The sequence below is a fragment of the Canis aureus genome, chromosome 11 (assembly GCF_053574225.1).
Source record: "Canis aureus isolate CA01 chromosome 11, VMU_Caureus_v.1.0, whole genome shotgun sequence".
In the NCBI taxonomy this organism is placed as follows: Eukaryota; Metazoa; Chordata; class Mammalia; order Carnivora; family Canidae; genus Canis; species Canis aureus.
The window spans coordinates 23,549,911-23,573,271 of NC_135621.1; the positions used below are offsets into that span (position 1 = coordinate 23,549,911).

Here is a 23,361-nt window from a genome sequence, read left to right on the forward strand (position 1 = left end):
TAAAAAAAAGACATCCTTGTTGCCTATCCAGGTCAGACCCCCTTCTCATTAAAGAGGTAGGAGGAGGCCCCTTTAAAACAGTTGCCTGAAAAGTTTTTAATAAAGCTATTTGTTATGAAAGCTGTCCTGGAAGCTGCTGCAAGAACCTCATCCTGTGAGCGGCCTTCTGAAGGCTAACGTTGCTCTTTCGGTCCTTCTTTTCCATCCCAGATGAACTTTTAGGAACTACCGTCACGCCCCAGCTTTAGAAAAACATGTTGACTGGAAGAGAAAACCTTTGGGAATTTTATATTGGGAGGAGGGGAAGATGTGAAATAAACTAATCCGTACACTATCCTCGTTCATTGTATATATACACGCTGAATGGACAAACATGCTCTACTTTGTGCTTGACTGTTAAGATGACAGGAGGACAGCTGGGAAATTCATACGAGAAGGGAAGATGTTTGTTTTGGGGGATGATTCAACAAAAGACGTCCTTTCTTTTGCTCACAGCTTCCCTGAGCCCCTCCTGACTTGGCCTCCACATAAGTCAACAGGTTTAACAAGATATTTCTTTTCCTATGTGTGGATTAAGGGTCTTTCATCTTGGAATCTGACTTTAATAAAACAATTAGATTATGCTGCATTTGAAAGAACCATGGTTTTTTAGTGAACTTCAATGATTCTATTTTGAATAAACCATTTTGCTCGGAAGATTTTTAGACCATTCCAGAAGTCAGTCAAGTTTAGTCCTTTCAGGGGCACACACATCTTCTGGATGGCGCGCTGGGGATAGCCTGGAAGGGTCCACACCTCCCTGGGCACACGGGACCTGGGCTGGGTTTTTACAGCCATAAAGTCAAATCACCACCTTCCCTCCTGGGTGCAGAGTTTGAGGGGAGACACGCGTATACAAAGGCTGGCACAGTGGTTGGCAACACTGAGAGTCACGGCTGTTCCCCTCCTGGAAATGTGCCAGGGGGCATCACCACGGAGCATGGACATGGCCCAGGGAAGGGGGGAGGTTCCTCAGACTCGAGCATTTATCAGAACCCCCAGTTGAAACCTAGACAGCCAGGGATGAAAATATTCTGGAATTAGTGGTGGCTGCACAAGTCTGTGACTATAATAAACAATGAAATTTTCGATCAAAATAAAACCAAACCACACCAGGCCCCCACCCTCAGATTACATTTCTAGCAAGTTCTGCACTTGGAGAAGCCTGTTCTCACTGGACCACCCTGCTGAGTACCTACCATAGGGCAGGTGTGTTTTCAGGACGAGCACCCTCTTGTGTCACTTAGATACTTCCGTCAGCTTGGGAACACCACTTCAATGAGTACATTCATGTTCACGGTATCTTGCCAGGAGACACCTGATGCAGCCAGGTGCTGAGTAACTCAGCACTCAACTCCAAAGGAGCATCATAATTATATTAAATATATTGTTTAATCTCTTAATGCCTTACTAGTGATTTTCTGAATCACTGACAATGTAAAGTTCTATAATAACCTCCATGTAGTTTTTTCTTGATCCTCTTGATCCTTAGTTTTCAAGTGTCCGTAAGAGATGTTTAACTGAGACAGACCTGGACACAGATCCCAAAATCCACTTACGTATCTGTAGGAAACACACTGACCTGCCCCAGCACCGTGCTTTGGAAAACACACATCGGAGCCGGTCTGGGAGGCTGGCCAGAGGACCAGACGAGAGCACCAGGGGCAGGGCGCCTGGCACAGTGCCCACCACAGCAGCCCGTGACACCTCTGCCATTCCAATTCTGATTCGTAGGGACAGGAGTCCCCCACGACAGAGTCCTGAATGGCTCGGAAGGGGCCTTACCCCCACGTGCAGGGGCCGACAGTCAGTAGGTCTGTCTGCACGGCCAAGCAGATCCTCTGCTACCTGGGGGTTTCTGGGCTTCTGCGCGGTTCTTCTCCCTCCGGCCTGCTCGACTTGTATCGACACCAGGAATGTCACAGAGGAACACAAAAGTGTCAAACACCGTGATTTTGTTTACTTTCCATTTTATTCACATTTCATGGATTATTACACTTCCTCAAAAACTAATACAAACTGAGATTACATTGTCTGACAATTCAAGTATTTTAGTTTTAGAAAACAATTTCCTATGTAAAATAGAAAGCAAACAACTTATCTGATTGCTAAGAAGTTTTACATCTGTAACGATTGCGTCTGCGTCAAGCAGAGTCTGTAGTCCTAACCATGATTGCCTCTGGCCAAGAACGTCCCGGTGCCGAGAGCGGGACTGGACGGGCTCCTCGCGGTCCCCTACCGGAACCGCGGGACACGCCAGTTTCTACTACAGATTCTCACTTCCAGAATGAGAACGATTACCCAAGGGTTTGGGAGCGAGCCATTCGGTTTGCAAAGCCTTCAAAATGCACTGTGCTTGCATTCTGACTTCAGACATCGAAGAACTGACTGATGCTCAGAAGCAGACATGTTTCACTCTTAAAATGAAACCAAAAAGGCTTTCTCAGTGAGAACTTGTTCTGCACTCGGATAGTAAGATGGGATTTTCTCCCCCTACCCCAGAACAGGTACATTCTTTTTGGCATGCAGCATATCAAAAATATGATTTAGAACTGAAATTGTAAAACTATAATCCTTTTTAAGAAAATCGGCTCGTAAATGGTCAGACTTGTCCTTCCATGGAAAACAGAATCTAAAACTGCTTTAAAAACTGGACACACATTTTCCAGCCTATAATTCTAAAAACGAAAAGACCGCACGATGCTCATTTTTGTGCTTCCTGGGGGAGCGCTCGAAAGGAGAAAGACACACGTGTTTGTAAAAGGCCACTGGGATGCTCGGTATTTGTCAAGATGGGACACAACTGATTCAGGATTAAAGGTTAAAAACACCTCCCTTCAGGCCACACAGATGACATACATACTCCAGAGACCCTCCAACTAAACACAAAAATTTCAGTCCACATTAAACATTTTAAAGCCTAATTTCCAAGATTTTGTTAAAAATAAATCTAACTAGACCCGTAGGGTGGAATTTAGCAACTAATACAGTGGAGGCCGAGGGACCCCTTCCCCCAAGTACATACATAATTAAGATGGAGACCAGCAGGTTCCTAAAGCAGAAGTGACATGAAGGAGATAATCACATTGGGAGTTATGGCACACGCATCACATGTGTCCCTGTAATTGTCACTTTAACAGTGAGTCTTAGCAGCAACAAGTTGCTGGGAATGTCAAGAAAAGAGAAAGCCACACATACCCACTAATTAAAAAAAAATACATGAACTATTTTTCCAGAGGGGTTGAGAGGTGCCCCAGTCCTGATGCATCTGGGCCACGTTTGGCAAACATCCCACTGGCCACACAGAGGCTGCCCTTGCCCCCTCCCCCAAGTGTGGCACGCTCCCCCGACTGGTGCCCGGAGTGGCCTACCAGTTCCTGGGCCCAGAAACCGCGCCCTGCCTCTCCTCTCCTCCTAGCAGCTGGATGAACCTTCCTCGAGGCCACGTGGGCCGCGACCGCTGTAACAGTACCGACCACTGCTTACTAGAAATCACCTGTAACAAACATTCAAGAATATTCTCGATTCTAAAAAGAAAATGCAACAGTAATTGCCACTCCCTCCCTAATTCTCCCAACGTGGGAGTCTGACCACAGCCCACAGGAGTGTACGCACACATCTCTCTGCATTTATCTAGAGTCACACTCTGGGCCAGATTCTCTCACCAGAAATCAGAAAACAGAAGTGCAAGAATCTCATGATAAATTGTTGGCCAACTACCACACCTCAAGCATTTGAGTTAACATATTGGATCATAAAGTAGTTCCCTGCCCCCTTATAAATCTCTAAAAATTCTAGTTTCTTTAAAAAAAAAAAAAAAAAAAAAAAGCAACAGTACTATTTAAAATTACTTTGATTCTTTTCTAAGCCAGAAGACGACATTGCATACTGAAGACCAGAAGATACAAGCGCGAGCCCTAAGGCACGAACCCTGAGGCTTTAGACAAGATCATCTGGTACCAGCATTAAATGATTAATGAGGAATGAAAGTGGACATTTAAGGAATAAAATCTGCATCTAATTCATGTGCCCAGAATTTTCAAAGAACCTGACAGCTACAGAGAAGTGACACGGGTCTTCCCACGTGTAACCACGGCTCCCTTCCAAACAGACAGACTGAGCATCTTACTTGTAAAAAAAGTAAGTGGAAACTTCAGGTATCAAATGTAGAATATACTTCTGTCTAAAGTTAAAGGCAACATCAACACGCACAATTTCAATTCCATTACCTTATTGCAGGTTTCCTGGCTAATTCACATGGCTCATGTGTCGTCCAAGCTCCTAGTACTTTTAGGGAATAAGCAGCTCTTAGATCCGTAGGGTAAGGGTTCATCAGGTACAAAGAGCTGAGTCGTATTCTTCTTCCGTACTACGCTCTAACTCGGACTTCACTTTCATTTTTACAAGAGTTTGCTGTCCATGGTCTATGAACTAGAAGCTACCAAAGTTGTGCTTTGAAACCTCATTCCTGGCAATCCCCCATCTGGTCACCTTGTCCGTAGGGGGACACAGAACTAACAGCACCTCATGAATCAAACTATGAAGCCAATCAACAAGCTACTAATTTCCTTTTAAAATGAACAAGCAGATCCTCCATCAGGTAAAGCAGCCCAAGGGCTCAACAGCCAGGATCTGCAAATAAAAAGCAAAAGCCTCTGCCGCTGAGGAGGACCATCTGGTGCTAGTGGTTCAGCTCTAAGAACACCACGAGAAAGCAAAGGAAAAATCCCTCTGTCACAGCGTGGTAGCATGATTTGTTTGGAAAGAGCGCTGTTCTCCCCAGTCAGCCAAGCCCACCGGAGAGAAGGCACCCGGCGAGCTCCCTCCCGGCCCCAGGGGCTGCTGGAAACCGCGCCGGCAGCAGACCCAGAGACCTGGGGGTCGAGCAGCCTTGGGAAGTCTAATCGATACCCTGATTTCAGCCTATTAAGAAATCACTTGTGGTCAGTTTAATAAATGAACATTAAAAATCTTCCAAAAAATTTCATTCAAACATATTTTACACATTAGACAGTTCTTAAGAAGGGAGAATACAGGTTCTTGACACTTAACATTTAAAGGTTTTATTGGCCATATTAATCTTCCTCACACAGTTTTCAGTTATCTCTAAGTTCTCAGAATGTCAAAGTAAGAAGAGAAGAAGAGCTGACTACGTCTAAGGGGCTGGGGCGGGGGGGGGTCCTGCGGGCTGAGTGCGCTCAGGCATCCTTTTTCTCCAGTAAAATTTTGTGCAACTCGTCCGCATCCTCGCCCGTTTTTACCCGGATTAACATGGTGACTGGGGCGGCGGCATTCTTCTCATCGATGGGCGGATTTGGAACGCACACGATGAGGACGTTGTTCTTCCCTGTCCGGGTACATGGCATGTTGGGTGGAATCAGGACATTCAGCAGTATGTTGCCTACATCCAAACAAAGGGGAAAGTACATGAGAATCACGTAAACCGCACGAAAGGTCCACGACCGCAGCTTCACATGCTCCACATAAAATCCAGAAACCTACGCTGAGTGGACCCAGGACCAGAGCCATCAGCAGGGGGGTGAAGAGGGGGATGGGTGCCCTGCCGCACACGCCAGCACTATGTCCCTCAGAGAGGGCCAAGGCCTCACCCTGGAGCCACCGTCCTCTCCCACCCTCCCGTGTGCCGTCGCAGCGGCCAGCCCTGTCTGAGGTGTCCATTCTCGCAGTAAAGGAGGAACACGTTAGCACGACCTGGAGCTTCACCAGGTCATTGGAACAAATGCAGAGTGGTTAGTGACAAAACCTCTCTGTTGCAGAGCCAGCACGGCTGACTGGGTAAGAGCGCCATCACGGTGACAGCATCACCCACGAGTCAAGCCCACAGGTAAGAAAAGCGCTGCCCAGAAGTTTCTGCAACCCTGCCAGCAGGACCTAGTGTCACCCATCACTTCCTCTTCAACCCACCCTGGCCCCCAGCCCCAGCTCCTCCAGGCACCCCGACCCTGCTTCCAGTGGGTTGTTCTCAGGGTGAGGCTGGGGCGAAGGGGAGCCCGCAATGTGTTAATGGTCATTTCCTACACAAAGTAGATTCCTTTAAATGGTTAATTCCCCTTCTGTGTTTATTAAACCATCCAATTTACCTATAGCTTCCTAGTCACATTTCTAACACAAAGTAAAACAAAAACCTGGTTACAAAGTAAAACAAAAACCATCCTGGTTACTTCTTTTAACACATCTACATTTTCTTACACACTGTTACGCTGGCACTCAATTAAGTCGTAAATAATCAGTAAATACAGGATGCATTTGATCTGAATGACTGCTATTCTATCCCCCAAAGCACATCAATATCTGAAAATCCCAATGACCAGAATCAGCAAGGGCTTTTACATACCATGTAGTTAGCGTTATCTTGTGCCACCTGAGAAACAAGATACCCACCTAAATTGGTGTCCGCCCGCACTAACAGTTGTGTTTTCTGATTCGCTGTAGGTTTTAAATGCAAAGTACCCACACCTTTCTCTTTAAATTCGTTGTCTTTCTTGTAAAAGAGTTTACACCTACGGAGAAAAAGAAGAGAGGCCATCAGATACTCAACAGACAAGTTTTCTAAGAATCGCTGTTCACATTGAGAGGAAATCTTTGATTCAGACTGAGTCTGGGTACAAACCAGAAGAAGAAAGTCTGGTTATATATTCTAGGACCCCTGCCTATTTCTCCCAACTTAAAAAAAAAAACACTTTCTGAAGCCACCTATTCTCAATTCAGTCACAACCACAGCTGAACACCCTAACCTTTCTGATGTGCCCCTTTGGCCCTGAGCTCAAGAGGCTGACCTGAACAAACACAGGACCCTCTGCCCCGTATCTCTCTTCCCCTTTTTCCTATTTATTTTTGAATTTTCTTTAGGACTCCTCCAATTTTTGATCTACCAAAATACTGAAAATTTTGGAAAACTCTCATGGGCAAGGCCTGACAATAATATTATCAAAAATCTCCCCAGCTGTGTCACGCATCCCCTTAGGTTGTTAATACACCAAGTAAAACCACTGTCTGCTCCTTTAATTTATTCTAATTAGGAAAAAAATCTTAAGTCAGAGTCACTCCTTTATGTCACCTGCATAATTAAATTTAAAGAGCAAAAGGAGGGCAGCCCGGGTGGCTCAGCAGTTTATCACCACCTTCAGCCCAGGGTGTGATCCTGGGCTGAAGGTGGTGAACCCGGGGTTGAGTCCCACGTCGGGCTCCCTGCATGGAGCCTGCTTCTCCCTCTGCCTGTGTCTCTGCCTCTCTCTCTCTGTCTCCCTCATGAATAAAATCTTAAAAAAAAAAAAAAAAAAAAAAAAACAAAAAAACCAAAAACAACACCAAAGGAACTGTTGGATTCCTAGAAGTTCTCAGAAAGAATTACACTTGGGAATTCCATAGGCTATGGTGATTGTTATGAACACTGCTGACTCTGAAATTTCTGTATTTAGGAAAATACATTCAGGGAAGCTTCTAAAATGACACAATTGACTCTTTAAATACGTTTGTTAAAAAGTACTAATTTCATTTCAATGGGATGAGATAATTCAAAATTTCTCCTTAGCTTTCTTCTGAAAGCGACAGCTCTCATATAAGAACAAGAATAAACACAGAACCAAAACCACTCTCATCACGGGGTTGTGGGGGGGACAAAGGGCCTATCAGTATGCAGAACTTTTTGGCTGAGAAAACCCACAAAAGCCAAACAGACCTCCAAGAGGGAGATGATGCCTCCCGAGGAGGAGCAGTAAAAGTAAAAAAGCAAAGGTGAAGCCAACGACGAGGAGACTTTGTACAGGAAGGAGATGGGGTTGGATGGTCAAAGAAAAGCCTGTCTCTAAAGGACTGTAGAAGCCAAGAAAAAACAGAAATACTAGAAAAGAGTAGAAATGCCTAGCAGAAAACTTCTAGAATCTGTTTGTTTTCAAATGAAGGGTCAAGATTTCTCCCTCGGTCCTATCCCAAGAGCAGGCACAGGCTGATCCCTGGAGCCCCTGGGACAGGATGCTCAGCAATTTCTGTGGGGATGAGGTCACCCTGGAAGCCACCTTCCCCATCTCTGAACACACGCTCACCACGTAAGTCCCCAGGACTCTTACTCACTTTTTGGAGTAAAAAGCATCTTCTTCTTTTACTTCAGTAACTACTACTTTAGGTGGCTCATCATTCTCTTCTTCATCTCCGCCTTTTATAAAAACAACACTAATTCAGTAAAATTCAAATCAACATCTTTAAAATGCTAACAAAAGAAGTCATCCATCCCCCAACGCCTCAACCTAAATTTTCCCTATAAGCAGGTACAGAAATTGAACACACACACATCTAATGGGGGTGGGAGGAAGGGGGCTCACTGGATTTTATTTTGTGAAAAATCAAAATGACTTTTAATGGGAACATACTTCTCTCTCCTACATGTTAATTTGTAGAAAGCCCTGGAATAAAATATTGTCGATGCTCATGATTCAGTGCACAAATTTTAACAGAAAAATGAACACCCACATATACTCAAGATCTCCCACAGAAAATGAAAATCTCAGGCTTCTAACACCTTTGTCCCCAAATTCTCACATGACCCTGTGTGTGTCATACTAAGGAATGATCAGTATCAGCAATGGCCAAACAAGAGGAAGACAATAAAACTGTTAATGGGGCAGGTTGTCAGAGAAACCAGCCCCAAGAGTGAGCAAACTGCCTCTGCGTGGCCCCACCTTGAGAGGCTCGGTACTGGGTGCCCTCCCTGACGGAGTCCCAGCCCCAGCCCGAGCCCCACCCCAGGGGAGATCCAAGACATTGATGCAAACTAGCCTCCAGAGAGACGGTCTCAGGACACACACTAGATCAAACAGCAAATCTCAGAAAAACAATTCTGGTGCTTGAACAGGCCAAAGTGAGGAGATTTAAATTCTGAGGCGGCAGTGGCGAGGCTCTCCAGGGCGGGCCGAGGCAGCGAGACTTTCACAAGCTCACAAGTCTCTCGCGCGCGGGAGCGGCCCGGCCACAAGACAAGCAGTGAGGGCATTACTGCGGCATCAGGCATTGCATGGGGCCCAAGCGTCCTCCCACATCCCTCCCATGGGCAGCTCTGCTGTTCCTGGGACCGCCCTAGGAGCAGGGGGACTCTTCATCGGTCTTATTTAGGGTAGAGGAATAAAAGGGGAGATCTTTATTCTAGGCTTTGTGCTGGAGGACCCTGGCCTGAGGATATGCTCGAAGGAGTGGAAGTTTCGCTCCCAGGAGAAAAACATGATATTCAGTGGCAAACAGGCAACCTCAGTTTTCTTTTGGCCTCAAGTATCAAAAAGGGAACACCTCCCGTGAGACACACTTTTTAAACTTACAACTAAGTGTCTTCGTGCACAGTATTTGTTCACAACCACCATGGGAAGAGCAGAGATAAGGAGTAAGAACAGGGGTGAAGGGCCTGTGACTCAGTCTTGGTCTGGGGCACTGATGCCCCCCAAGGCAGACACTTCTGGAAAGGTGGCTGTGGTCCAGACACATGGAGGGAAACCCCGTCCATTTGTTCCCCAGAGATGCACAAAGTCTACCTTTTTTATTCACAGTACAGTACTACTTTGCCATGAGACTTCACCTAGATTCAATCTCCCCAATACAAGACACACCATGGACACTGATGACCACTTCTTCCAGTAAAACACAATTTTCAAACACTATTAACTCAATGTTATGTGCAAAACCATGCATCTAATACTTTTCAAAGTCGCTGTGCCAGATACTGTTATATCCTTCATTTTTATTTTGATATTCTTAATCCTTACAGTAACCCTACAAAACAGGTCTTACTCCGTTTTACAAGAGGCAAATAATAGACTCAAAAGCAGGTGATCAACTTTGTCCGAGATCACATCCAGGAAACGTCGGAGTCACAGCGTGAATCCAGATCCACCTGAATCACAAATCTACGTTCGTGCCGCTAAACACGAAACTCAGATCTGAAACAGACTTAGGAGGATAAACTTTATTACCTTTGCATTCGCTACTGCCGCCTTCAGGTTGTACCTCCAATGTTTTCGTGTAAAATGGTGAAGACATTGATTTATTCTGGGTAAGATCTCTGCCAAATAAACTGGAGTTTCCAGAAGAAAACGAAAATCCAGTTAGTGGGCCAGAGTTTAAGGACCCCAAGACAGAACTATCGATCTTCTTGCCAAAGTTAAACGAGGCACTTGCTGCTCCTACAGAAAGGTCTGTCTTCTTTTCAGATGCGTCCTCTGCCTTGTGGCCAGGAAAGAGAAATGTTGACTCTTGCTGCAGTTTTGTTGACCCGAATAGGGAAGGGGACTGTGTTGCAAGTGGCATTTTGTTAGTTTCACTTTCAGAACTCCTGCCGCCACCGCCCCCGTGCTGCTGTTCGATTCCCGCTAGGTATTTCTCGTAGTCTTTAAAGATAGGCGTCAAGTCGCACAGTGGGTTTGTGTTCACGTGCTTCACGATCCAGTCCCGAACAGAACAGTTCAAGGCAGCCAGCTGCTTGTGATAGGCATTGCGGGGGCAGGCTGCACTAGAGGTAAGGCCAGAGGAGGAGGGCTGCTGACTGTCACCATTAGTTTTGGGAGTTAAAATCTTTTTATCAACCAAGGAGGTAGGACCATTTGCAGCAATAGATCCTATAGGAAATTAAAGTTTGAAGAGTTTACTGAAAAGTTGATTGGATTTTATCAAACGGATTTTTATGCTGCTCTGTCTTCGTATTTTCTTTTATGGTATCCTAGTTTTGTAACAGTTCAAGAAGTAGGGTGCACATCTAATATTTAGGAACCGGTGATCACAAAAAACAAACTTTCTACAAGAACATGGTCTATGATGTGCTTACATTAACTTCTACAATTTTAAAATAATCTTTTCTTTGAAAAGGATGTCTGCTTACCCCAGAACTGTCACAATAGTTGCCATAAAACTTAATCCCCAAGGCTGCAGGGATAAACATGTATTAACGTAGTTAAAATCTTAACAGATCAGGGCAACCGGGTGGCTTAGTTGGTTAAGCATATTCCTTGGACTGAGGTTATGATACCAGAGTCCTGGGATTGAGCCCCGGGACTGAGCCCCTCAATGCCTCCCTGCTCAGCGGGGAGTGTGCTTCTCTGACCCTCCCCCCCCCCCCCCCCCCCCGTGCTCTCTTTCTCTCTTAATAAGCTAAACAAAACAAAATAAAACAGAAACAAAAACAAAAAAACTTAACAAAGTGCTGGTTTAGTCACACTAAACATTCTGCCTCATTAAAACAAAACAGTAGACATCTAGAATAACTAGCTAAGTACAATCCAACTAGCCAGGATCACTTCTGCTAACTGAAGGTTGTAGCCCAAGATTCCGTTCTCTGTTGCTAATCCCAAGAGTTCTTGAGCAATTCTCTCAAAACAGCATCAGGCAGTCAATACATCCTGAGTAAAATAAATCTAGACTGGAGGACCCATAAGTTCCTAGTAGCCATGTGCCACACAAAGTCCTTGGGACACACAGGACGAATGAGAATATGGGAAGGCAGGTCTTTACTGAGGGTCCACTAAGAGCTTCCTCTTCTCCTCTGACCCCTTAGGTCAATTCTGAGGGTCATTCTCATTTCACAGTTGAAGCCTGGAGGCTCAGAGGCTAAGGGACTTTACCAGGGTCACAGAGCCAGTGACTGGCAGAGCTGAGGACAGAACCTGGGTCTATTTTGGCTTTAAAGCCTGTGCTGTACTCTCTCGACAAACAGCCAACATCTCTCTAATTTCCATCCCTTTCATTATTACCCTGTTTCTGCTTATGTAGTCCCAGGACCCAGGATAAAGTATGAGAAAACATCTCTGCAAAGTTATTTTTCAGAGTGTCTTTACACATATGTGACCGGAGTGGGGGAGCACCTACTCACCAAAGGCTGCCTTGCTCTCTGTTGCTGTCCTTGCACTGGAGAAGGGAGAGGCGCTAGTTATGCTGCTTCCATTAGACAGTCCTTCCAAAGGCTTTCCTCCAGCGCCATTACCAAATCCAGAAAACCCTCCTCCTCCAGAAGGTACAACCAAACCTTTAAAACCTTTAAAGGCCCCTCCACTATCAGACTGAAACACAAAGAAAGGACACACATTAGATGACTAAATTTCATACTAAGTAAGTGAGTGACAATACCATGTTGGCTGAGTAATACCCAGAACCCTCAGGCGACCATCATTGGAGGGAAACGAGCAGCATGTTGCAGAGACAGGACATGAGACCGACTTTATTCTTAATGATAGCTCTGTAATCCAAAGCTGCCTTCCTGAAACAGCCATGAAGGATAGTGATTTACAGCGCGAACTTGTTTTTAGAAATATATTTAAGATACAGAAGATAAAAAAAGGTAATGAAATATATTTGTGCACACAGCCTCAGAACTATAACTAAAAACATTCTAAGACAAATAAATCCCAAATAAAACATTTATGTGCACTACTCAAAGACCATTAGCCTAAGTAAGGAAGCTTGTAGAAACGTCAAGTCAGGTTCAATGAAGGTATCTCACCCACTTTCCTATGACTTCCTAAAGCATTTCTGTAGCTGATGGCCTACGGTAACGTGAGCAGTTGACTCTCAAATCTAGACCTTCCCTTGGTGGAGAAACACAGAAGCAACATTTTACTCTCAATTTTCCTGCTACTTCCATAGCAAGGTCCTTCTAATAGACCCTTCCCACTGTCGCCAGTTTGTTCATATCTCCTGATGTTCTGGAAATAGCTAGCACTCCTTATGAGTTTCTAAACCTGTTCTCTGCCCCTGCAAACTCTCAGAGAAACGTTCCTCAGTTTACACTGCTCTGCTAGAGTTACCTTACTTTTTTCATTCAAAAATTGTGGCTACACCTCAGTGGGCATGATCTGCTTCCCAGATTCAAGATGCAAAGGAGGCTCTAGGACATATTCTCAAAAACACATCATGGAATACATGCTTCCAAATTTCCAAGGGAGTGCACAAACCTTAGGTTTTCACACAAATGAATTATAATCATGATCTAGAATGATTAGATCATGATCTAAAACATTTTCTTGGGGGATCCCTGGGTGGCTCAGCAGTTTAGTGCCTGCCTCTGGCCCAGGGTGTGATCCTGGAGTCCCAGGATCAAGTCCCATATCCGGCTCCCAGTGCGGAGCCTGCTTCTCCCTCTGCCTGTGTCTCTGCCTCTCTCTCTGTGTCTCTCATGAATGGATAAATAAAATCTTTAAAAATAATAATAATAAAAAAATAAGACATTTTCTGAATGGGTCGGTTAGCCTAATATTATTGCATAGTTTTCAAACACCAAAAGTTTCAATCACATCCATAGGAACTTCGGATGTTTACTGACCATGGATACAATTGTGGCAATAAAATTAGGCCAAAAATGCAAAATCTTCACTTGTATGAATTTTAATGTGTATGATGAATATAGCTTAAGCCTGACACTCTAATTTGATTTTTGATGACTCAATATCCCAAACACACCAAACTGATAGCTACCATTTTATAACAGTATTCCACGGACAAAGTGAAAAGTTGCAAGTGGCTCCTCAGAGCCTTTTATTCTGCATGAGATTTAAAAACCACAGGATATTTATAGTTATTTTAGAAATTGCTGACAGTAAATTGGCTCTAGAATCATCACAAAAATTTAAGAACCACTGGTTTAAAAAAAAAAAAAAAAGGTATAGGAGTCATTTAGAAAAATGAGAGTAAAAGTGAACAAAGAGCTGTCCACTTGGGCTCCACGGAACTGACACGTTCCTGTGCCTGCCAGTCTCCCACACTTCTTTTTCTCCAGGGCACTCAGAGAAAAATAAGAACTATATACTCAACGTGTCTCTTCCATCATTAGGATGCAAGATCCACCAGGCATGGATATTTTACTTACTCCTGTTTTTACACACCACTGTATCTCCAGGACTTGGGAGATCTGTTGAGTGAATGCACAAATGCATGACAGGTGAGCCTTAACAACATGGGGGCCAGGTGCACCAACCTCCCTCCCTCATCAAATAACAACAAAAAAATACCACTTCTCAATGGACCCAGGAAATTCACACCCATGTTGTTCAATAGTCAACTGTGTATGGGAAAAGCCACATTTCAGCAGATGATGTTAACATTTATTATACATGTTCTAAAAGTTACAGCTGAAATGACACGTGGATTTCAACTACCCATTTGCATTTCCTTTAACAGCCATGGGATGGGGTCCTCCAACCTGCTTCTCTTGGACCAAGTCTGGATTTGGTCTGTACGGTTTCTACTTCTTCAGTCATTCATCCAAGGCGGGGCCATCTGCACTTGAGGTGGCCTTCCTTGGGCTTCTCAGTCTACATCACGAGCTGCCACTCTCAGCTACCCCCTGGTTTCAACCTCCTGCATGGTGACAACTCCCAGAGCTACATCCTGCTGTCACCCCTCCTCCTGCTCCAAGAAACCACCCACACATGTGGTCGTCTTCTACAGAACTTGAGTGTACCCCAGTCCCTCAAAATACGTTTCCCCAAGTAAGCCAATCACTTCCCCCCTAATTAAGCTGTCCTTCCCTGATGCATCTTCACCAGGAGAGAGCCATCAAACTTCGCCAGGCTCAATACCTACATCTAACTTGTCAGCAGTCCTTCAAGAATGAAATCAGACCAGAGGAAACTTGGAATAAAAAAACTGAACAGCGGGCAGCCCCGGTGGCACAGCGGTTTAGCGCCGCCTGCAGCCCAGGGTATGATCTGGAGACCCTGGATCGAGTCCCACGTCGGGCTCTCTGCATGGAGCCTGCTTGTGTCTCTGCCTCTCTCTCTCTCTCTCTCCCTGCATCTCTATGAATAAATAGATAAAATCTTAAAAAAAAACCTGAACAGCTGCCACCCGGGATGCTCAAACCAGCTTCTCCAGCCTGACAACAGGTGTCTAGGCCACCAAGTCAGCACTCAGGTGTGTGCAATGTATGTGAGGGCTGAGGACTGCACTGTGGGGAAGAGTTGTTAACTCTGGAGTGGTGGGTGAATGTGGACCACACCATTTCAATTCAAGTGGCACAACTCATCTTTTACCCTTGTGAACCTGGGAAGAAAACATTGTAACAGACTCTATTAGGAAAAAATCTACACATGAAATGCTTCTGTTACAGATTAAGGACTTCCTGCCCACACCCAGGGAGCAGACCAGACTACCAAAACACCTTGCTTTCCTACTTCCTTACTCCACCCGCCACCCACTCTTCTTCACACTGTTTTCTCCTCCTCTTACTGCCACTCAGCTTGAATTTGTATAGATCAATGGTTTATTTCTGCACCTGGTAAGGTGTGCATCTCATACTTAATTGTTTACTATCTCCCATGGTCCATCTCAAGGATTTTCACAAGCGGAGTAAGCATTTTAAAAAGCATTTATCGATCTGACCGGTCCCAGGGGTAGAAATGCTCTGCAATCAGAAATCAAATTAGCGTTTAATACCAAAAGCGGTAAGAAAACACTCACTTCAAATCCAACATTTCTACGCTTTGCTTTCTTTATGGCTCTATTCTTCAAGACTTCCTCACTGGCCACTGAGAATGTTCCCACCTGCAGATGTACAAATTAAATAGCAGTAAGATGAGGCTCAAAAGAAGAAACACTAAACAAAAAAGTCTGACCAAATTTATTTTCATGTCTGCTGGTTAATACTGGTAACAAATTATGGAGAGGGCGCGGTTACAATAAAGTTCACGTCTGTTATCTATCTTGTGAATCCCAAAGCTACTCAGGCGAATCAGAAATCTCCCAGATCAATACAAACCCAGCTTTGACTCACAATCCAGAGAGGAGTGATTCAAACACAGGAAAGTTTTGACAGGATTAAGACTGTCAAAAGTTTGGTAGAGGGGCACCTGGGGGCACTCAATCAGATGAGCCTCAGATTCTTGATTTCAGCTCAGGTCCTGTGTGATCTCAGGGTCCTGAGATCAAGCCCTGTGTTGGGTTTCCTGCTCAGTGTGGAGTCTGCCTGAGATTCTCTCCCTCTCCTTTTGACCCCCCCGACTCCCCATTTACTCTAAAAGTCAATAAACAAAATCTTTAAAAAAAAAATTGGTAGAAAACTGTTCAGGATCAGTTCTTCAAATTTCAAATATATTCAAAAATATGGATAAAACTTAGAACAAAAATCCAATTTTAAGAAGCAAAATCTATTTCTCAAAAGCCAAAAGTTACCTTAAAGATCATGGACAGCTGGTAATAGAGCCAGTTCTGAAACCCAGATGCCCAAATCTAGGATCTTACAGTTTTCAAAAACAAATTTTATTTTTATCACATATGCACATGATTTTTCAGAGAAACCTTGCCCATCTGTCCATCATCCCAAAGACCACTGGTGTACCCAGGATTCTAAGTGACCCTGTTGGAAAGCTACTGCTTTTCCCAGTAGCTAAAAGTACTATGTCCACAATCAGGAATTTGCTAAAGATCTTTGACTTTATTTCAATCCTTCTTTTACCCTATAGAGCTGGCATAAAATACTTTCTATAAGAAGCTGTCTCTGTAGCTATTTCAGATAACGTTAAACTTTAAGAAGGGACTTACAGAAGGGACTCTCTGGCTACACTTGTCCTGAATTCAATGTAAGGTCCTTTCAGACTCATTAGAATTTATCTAAATGGAAGTCCTTTCGTTCCTGAAATATGTTAATGTCCAAGCAAATCATCATATGGTAATCTTGAATCTTACTAGATCCAGAATGTTAGCGCTTTGCATGAGACCTGGAAAAAACAGCTACCAAAGAGCTGGTTAAAAAGCACCAAGTCAGTTAGAAATGTTAAAAACCTTGTCAAAATATTAACATAGTTGTGATTTTGGTTTTCCTAAACATATTAATTTGCATATTTATAAAGGAAAAAAATGTTTATACTACAAGATTGATTCAGAAAGGAAAATGGTTTAAGAATAAGCTTGGAAACACACTTTTGCAGATTTCTTCTTCTTCTTTTAACTTTGTGCTATTCTATTAACTTGAAAGGCTAACTTGGTTACAGATTTCTTTAGTGAACTGGCCAGGGAGCATCAAACTACTGATGAGGCACTACAAATGCAGCTGTGTTCTACTCTTTGTAAGAAAAAAATTAAAATATTTCCTCAGGGAAGACCATTTTTATTTTGTTAGGAAAGAAACTAGGTCAATCTAAATTCTACTCCAATTAATCTAAATGTTGGGGGGTTGGATGGGGGGCCCTCAGATCTGTGCAAACATGGAATAAGACAGGCCTCCAAGAGGCATTAGAGTACAAGAAAAGACCTTAATCTGAAATCTCAAATTATGAATATGGCAGACTGAGATGGCATGGGGTGGTGTACCATTTCTCAAGTTTGGGCACTGGCGCCATGCTAAGTTCATGACTAGATCACTGATTCACTCTTCAGTCTTGGTTAAAACTATAGGTTTAGAATGCAGCAAGTACATGAAATTCAGAAAGGTGCTTCTACAAAGGAGAATATTTCAGGGATAGGCACTACTGAAAAAAGACACTCAAATGTAATTAATAAATTTCTATACTAAATACAGGTCATAAGAAACCAGACTATTTTCTATTCAGGCTGTTTTTTAAAAGACTTTTTAATTTTACTACAAAATCTTCCTGAGGAATCCCCAAAACAAATTTAAATTTAGAAGCGGCAGGAAATCATTCTCAGAGAAACATCTTACCTCTTCTGCTTCATCTTCTTGATCCCAATTCCTATCTGTCAATTCCTTCTCAGCAATTCTTTTGGCCATATTTTCAAATCTAAGTTAAAAGTAAAAAGAAGTGAAAAGTGCTTTTCTAGACCAAGATATAAGAATTTACAAAGAATATTTTAAAAAAATTTATATGATAGAGAAAGATGGTGTGAGCAAGCACAAGCAAGAATGGCAGAGGAGAGAGGGAAGGGGGGAGAGAGGAAGAGAGGAGGGGAGGAGGAGGGAGAGGGGGAGAGGGAGAGACGGGGAGAGGGGGAGAGGGAGAGAGAGGGGGAGGGAGGGGAAAGGAGGGGGAGAGAGAGGGAGGGGGGGAGAGAGAGAGAGAGAGAGAGAGAGAGAATATGAATGAGAATATCCAAAGCAGACTCTGTACTGAGCATGGAGCCTAATGCAGGGCTTGATCCCCTGAGGTCATGACGTGAGAGGAAACCAAGAATTGGACAGCTTAGCTGACTGTGCCACCCAGGCACCCCAAGAATTTACAAAAATTTTTTAAAAATTCATTCTAGCATGAAACGAGATTTAAAAAAAAAATTCCTGATATCAGGGGAAGTGCCTTAACGAAAACTTTACAACAGTGTTATTAGGCTCCCAGTGTTACATATACAATAAAGAATTATGGAAGTAGGCAATGCAGGTCTTCTAAGGAACTGGCACTCTTTCTGAACAACGCTAAACCAGCTCCATTTAAAAGAAGTTAAAACACTTTTAAAAATGTGAAATCTTAAGTACTGTATACGTAATCAACAAGTGCTAAATTTACTCTATGCAAATTACAATTATAGTCTTGCTACAGGCAAAACTTAAAATGCTCTTAAAGATGATCCAATAAAGAAGTTCATTCTTAGATAAGAATTTTAATAAGGCACTGGAAATACTTTCACAGCACGAGTACTCTGCTTTATTGAGTACGTAAATTTCCCAAGACTGAACATTTAGTTACCCCAAATTGTATACTGCTAAGCTAGAACATCATGTAAAAGTTTAAAATGTAATTAATATACATGTGTTAACACTGAAAACTTATAAAAGAATAAGCCATCAGCTTAACTCCTCTAAAGCCACCATGTCCCAGGGAAGAGGAGGAGACAGGGACCAACTGTTCTCTCTGTAGATACACGCACCTAACCAGAGAGGGTGCTAGTACCCAGCCCTTATAACTTGCAGTGTTTTCTGATCCTAACATATATTCTTTGCTCTAAACAGCAAAAATAGCACAACAACCAATAGAGAGCTCCACTGTAAGTGCTGTGCTGGCTTGTTCTCTAACTCACCAGCTGAATGGACCAAAAAACCCTCCATTTCCCACTTTGTCCTGGGCAAGTGGGAAGTTCATTCAGAGTTCCTGAAACCTGTGTAGACTCCTGATGGTCTTTACCCACTCTCTTGTCTCAACACCACAAACCACCAGAGTCAGTTCCTAGAATTTTATGATTACTAAGATACACTTTCACACACTGCCTATTTCCCTTTAGTATCTATGAAATAAAATTCAGACATTGACATTCCAAAGTCCTTCAATATCTGACCTCCTGTAAGCGTAACTACATTGGGCATTTCAGCTTTTAATAATATCCTAATAATGTCTGAACTTTTCTATTCAAGGATGTACATGGTTTTTTCCCTGATTATAAAATAAATGGCTTTCAAGTCCACGATGCTAACACAAAGTAGGAAGGATACTCAGCCATTATCTGCAAATCCCTCTTTTTAAGGTCTCCCCCTCAAATACCTGGTCAGATTTTGCCATTAATCTTGGTCATTCAGATACAAGCAAGCAAAACCCTTTCAGACCCATTTCCTTACTGAACTTCCACTGTTGAGAGGCCTGGTCTCTGCGCGGACTCTTTCCCTAGTCAGTAACTAACACCTCCACCAGGGGGCAGAAGAGACGAGAAGTTGAAGGAGTCCTTTTTGCTAAGAGTTAAGGCAAAAAGGGGGTGGAGCTGAAAGTGCAAACTGTAATGAAACTGTCACATCTAGTCAGGCCCACAAATGAAAGATAACCAGGGGAGTACAACCACCAAAACCAAACAGCTGCTCCCCCAGACTACTGGCCACCTAACCGCAGGGCAGGGATCTCCCTTTTGCTTCCGGGTCTACTCCCATTGCCCCAAATCTGCGGCTCAGCTCACAGCAGGTGCTCCAGCAAGTGGCTGGTTGATCTGGGGCCCTACTTATTTTAGAGAATACTACAAGATGCTGGCATCTCGGTTTTGCCATTTTCTTGCTAAACCTCTGGCAAGTCATTTAAAACTGCTATGACTCACTTTCTTCATCTGTAGAAGACGAAGGCGTTGGGAAAATTAAGGAAGATAAATTGAAAACTTAGTTCAGAACACTGCCTGGAACAGAAGAAGGGCTTAATAAACATTATTACAGACACAAGTTTTGTTAGAAGCAAAGGCTACAAAATACTACTTTTCCCCAATAATGTATGAAGCACAGGGTAGAAAAAGAGAATTATGAGCCAGGCTTTAAAATATATTTTAGTGGGCAGCCCCGGTGGCTCAGCAGTTTAGCGCTGCCTGCAGCCCAGGGTGTGATCCTGGAGACCAGGGATCAAGTCCCACAGCAGGCTTCCTGCGGGGAGCCTGCTTCTCCCTCTGTGTCTCTGCCTCTCTCTTTGCTCTCTCTGAATGAATAAATAAATAAACCTTAAAAAAATAAAATAAAATAAAATATATTTTAGCAAATCTGTATTCTATTTCAAAGTAGGATGCTCCAGATAATATTTTTTATGAAAAAAGAGGAGGAGAAAAAAATCTCTGGGAAGTACTCAGAACAAAGCCCAGCACCAAAGAGTCTTCAGTTTTGGCTACAGTTAAGCATTTAGGGGTGCCTGGCTAGCTGACTGGTGGAGCATGCAGCTCTCCACCTCGAGGTTGTGAGGTCCAGCTCCGCCGTGGGTGTCCAGATTACTTAAAAACAAAATTGTAAAAAAAAAAAAAAAAAAAAGATTTGAAAAAAAAATTAGGGCTTGTGGTTAAAGAGGCACCAAATTTTAAAATGATTCCTAGGTATGAAGTACTGATAGGAAATTGAGAGTACTCGTAATTGGAGAAAACTATTATTTGTGCCTGATAGTGTTCCGTGGTCTCTGCCACCAGGTGCTGCCTCCACCTCGGGGTTGAACTTCAGACATCAGTTTACCCTGAGACGAGAACAGGTATGACCATACTTGACGGAGAGAGAAAAAGAGAAAAGGGGGGGGGGGGGGGAGGCGCGGAGCCCGGAGACTGGAAGGCTGCGGAAGGCGAAGTCTCAAAACTGCTTAACGGGGCAGAGGACAGGGGTGACCGGCAGCCCGGGACTGCGGAGGGAAGCAAGGCCCCGGCGTAGGCAGCGGGTCCCTGCCCGGAGACCGCCGAGGGGAAGCCCCAGGGGGGACCCGACCCGGCGGCCGGGGCCCAGGCCAGCTCCGCACCACGGTCACCGCACGGTCACCGCACCGGGCCGACCCCAACCCGGCCCCGGCCCCGACCCCGGGTCCCTCCTCCCCAGGTCTCACTCCCCCCACCCAGACCCCAGCTCCCCGTCCCAGATCCCTCCTTCCCCAGGCCCCATCCCGGGTCCCTCCCCCCCACCCCAGGTCCCTCCTCCCCAGGTACCCCCCCCCCCCCCGCCCCGACCCCAGGTCCCTCCTCCCCGGGTCCCATCTCCCCCCACCCCCGACCCTAGGTCCCTCCTCCCCAGGTCCCTCCTCCCTAGGTCCCTCCTCCCCAAGTCCCCCCTTCCCCCGACCCCAGGTCCCTCCCCCCCAGGTCCCCCACCCCACCCCAGGTCCCTCCTCCCCAAGTCCCCCCTCCGCCCGACCCTAAGTCCCTCCTCCCCGGGTCCCTCCTCCCTAGGTCCCCCCTCCCCCCCACTCTAGGTCCCTCCTCCCCGGGTCCCTCCTCCCTAGGTCCCCCCTCCCCCCCACTCTAGGTCCCTCCTCCCCGGGTCCCTCCTCCCTAGGTCCCCCCTCCCCCCCACTCTAGGTCCCTCCTCCCCGGGTCCCTCCTCCCTAGGTCCCCCCCCCAGGTCCCTCCTCCCCGGGTCCCTCCTCCCCAAGTCCCCCCACCCCAGGTCCCTCCCCCCCAGGTACCCCCGGCCTCCCCAGGTCCCTCCTCCCCAGGCCCCATCCCGAGCCGGAACCCGGCCTCCTCCGCGGGCTCGCCGCCCCCGCCCCCCGCCCCCCGCTCACGCCGCCGCCGCCTCTCACCTGCCGGGCGCCCGCCGGGGGCCCTCTCCGGGTGCGGGCGCGGTGCAAGCCGGCTGCGGGACGACGAGCAGGTGCGGGCGCCGCTGCGGGACACGAGCAGGTGCGGGCGCCGGCGCGGGCCTCGGGGATGAGGCGGCCGCCGGCCGGGGTGAGCGCGCCTGGCCGCGCCGGGGTTCTCCGAGAGCTTGGTGGTCAGCAAGCCCCGGGCCGCAAGCACCATGTCCTCCAGGGGCCGCGCCTCTCTGTGCCCGGCGGCGGGGGAGGGCAGTCCGCTCAGCCAGAGGCCGCCGGAGGAGCCGCGGCCGGCGGGCTCCGGGCCGCCATCTTACAAGTCCGCTCTACCCCGCCCGACCCGACGCTATAAAAAGGGAGGAAAGAAACGCCCGCGTCCAGCCACTGCGCAGGCGCGCCGGCCGCGGCCCGCGGGACCTCCCTCCGCCGGCCGTGGAGCGACACGCGGCGCAGGCGCTCTGCGGCCTGGAAAAAAACCGTCGCCGGGAGGAGCGCGCCCGTCTCGCGCATGCGCGCGCATGCGTACATTCCCCCGCCCCGCCCCCGCCGGGGGAGCCGGCGCCCGCGGCGGGAGGCTACGCGCGGTGGTCACGTGTCGGCGGCGCGCCGCGTCTCGCTACGGCCGGGCCCGGCGGGTGTGCGACGCGCTCGGGGCAGCACGGGAGCGCGGCCGGGGCTCGGGGCGTTCGCGGCGCGGCGCTGAGCAGAGAGACAGGCGGCGGCCGGGAAACGTGAGTGACCTCGGGGCGCTCGGCGCCGCCACCGTGTTTCCCCGCGGCTCGCCTGCCCGCCGACGCCGGAGGACCGGCCCCGGCCGCGGAGCGGGAGACACGGACCCCCGGCCCGCCCGCGTGCGCTTGCGGCCGCCGTGGGCGCCCCGTGGGCGGGGGTCGCGCCCCAGGGCAGCACCCACCCGCAGGTCCGCCCGCGCGCCGCCCCCGCGGAACTAACGCCCTGGGCCTCGTGCTCTCGCGGGAACACTGGGGCGCATCCCCGCACGTGCGGGGCACGCGGGGTGACGCGGGGCGTGCACCTGCCCGGGCCATCGCGAGCTAGTTAGGACGCCTGCCTCGGAGGGGGTGCGGGGGCGGATATTTAGGGTCGGAACTTCTCAAGGTCTGTGCATCCTTGCAGGTGGAAAACCAGCTTGCCCACAACCATCTCCCGTGTTCAGGAGCCCTGCCCGGAAACGCCCACCCTTGGATCGGTGTGTCCACGACCCCTTATCCTGCTGGATTGCACACATTAAGGGTTAAAAGCAGGTGGCGCTCGCGCTGGACGTTTAAAAATAAAGCCAGATTTATTGCCTGCTGTGATGGTGACTTCACACCAAGACAAGAATCCAGAAGGTAGATGTGGCCAGATGTTTGGATTTTTTTCGTTTGTTTGGTTTTTTTTTCTCTTCCTGAGGCTAGAAAGGAAAAAGAAATAC

General features: G+C 46.6%; 2 protein-coding genes across 12 annotated transcripts in view; one reads left to right on the top strand and one right to left on the bottom strand.

Moving 5' to 3' along the window:
* KIAA0930 (KIAA0930 ortholog) overlaps positions 1–23,361 on the top strand; it is a 103,354-nt gene that overhangs the window by 40,695 nt on the left and 39,298 nt on the right. For 8 of the 10 annotated variants that reach the window (XM_077914140.1, XM_077914143.1, XM_077914138.1 and 5 more), the window contains exons 10-12: positions 5,817–5,884; positions 20,824–20,882; positions 23,064–23,278. In XM_077914140.1, coding sequence (XP_077770266.1) covers positions 5,817–5,839 — 23 coding nt within the window. In that variant the 3' untranslated portion in view covers positions 5,840–5,884; positions 20,824–20,882; positions 23,064–23,278. Of the gene's footprint in view, positions 1–5,816; positions 6,560–9,808; positions 10,159–20,823; positions 20,883–23,063; positions 23,279–23,361 lie in introns of those variants that run through there. The other 2 variants (XM_077914146.1, XM_077914145.1) reach the window with 2 other exon arrangements.
* NUP50 (nucleoporin 50) lies at positions 1,993–22,269 on the bottom strand. 2 transcript variants are annotated; one of them, XM_077914132.1, is made up of 8 exons: positions 21,918–22,269; positions 17,681–17,759; positions 15,484–15,567; positions 11,903–12,089; positions 10,014–10,655; positions 8,131–8,212; positions 6,442–6,560; positions 1,993–5,440 (listed from the first exon to the last, which is right to left on the bottom strand). In XM_077914132.1, exons 2-8 carry the CDS (start codon positions 17,747–17,749, stop codon positions 5,238–5,240), a joined length of 1,386 nt encoding a protein of 461 aa, XP_077770258.1. In that variant the 5' UTR covers positions 17,750–17,759; positions 21,918–22,269; the 3' UTR covers positions 1,993–5,237. The 2 variants fall into 2 exon arrangements, with proteins under 2 accessions (XP_077770258.1, XP_077770259.1); XM_077914133.1 differs by lacking the exon at positions 21,918–22,269 and adding an exon at positions 19,984–20,049.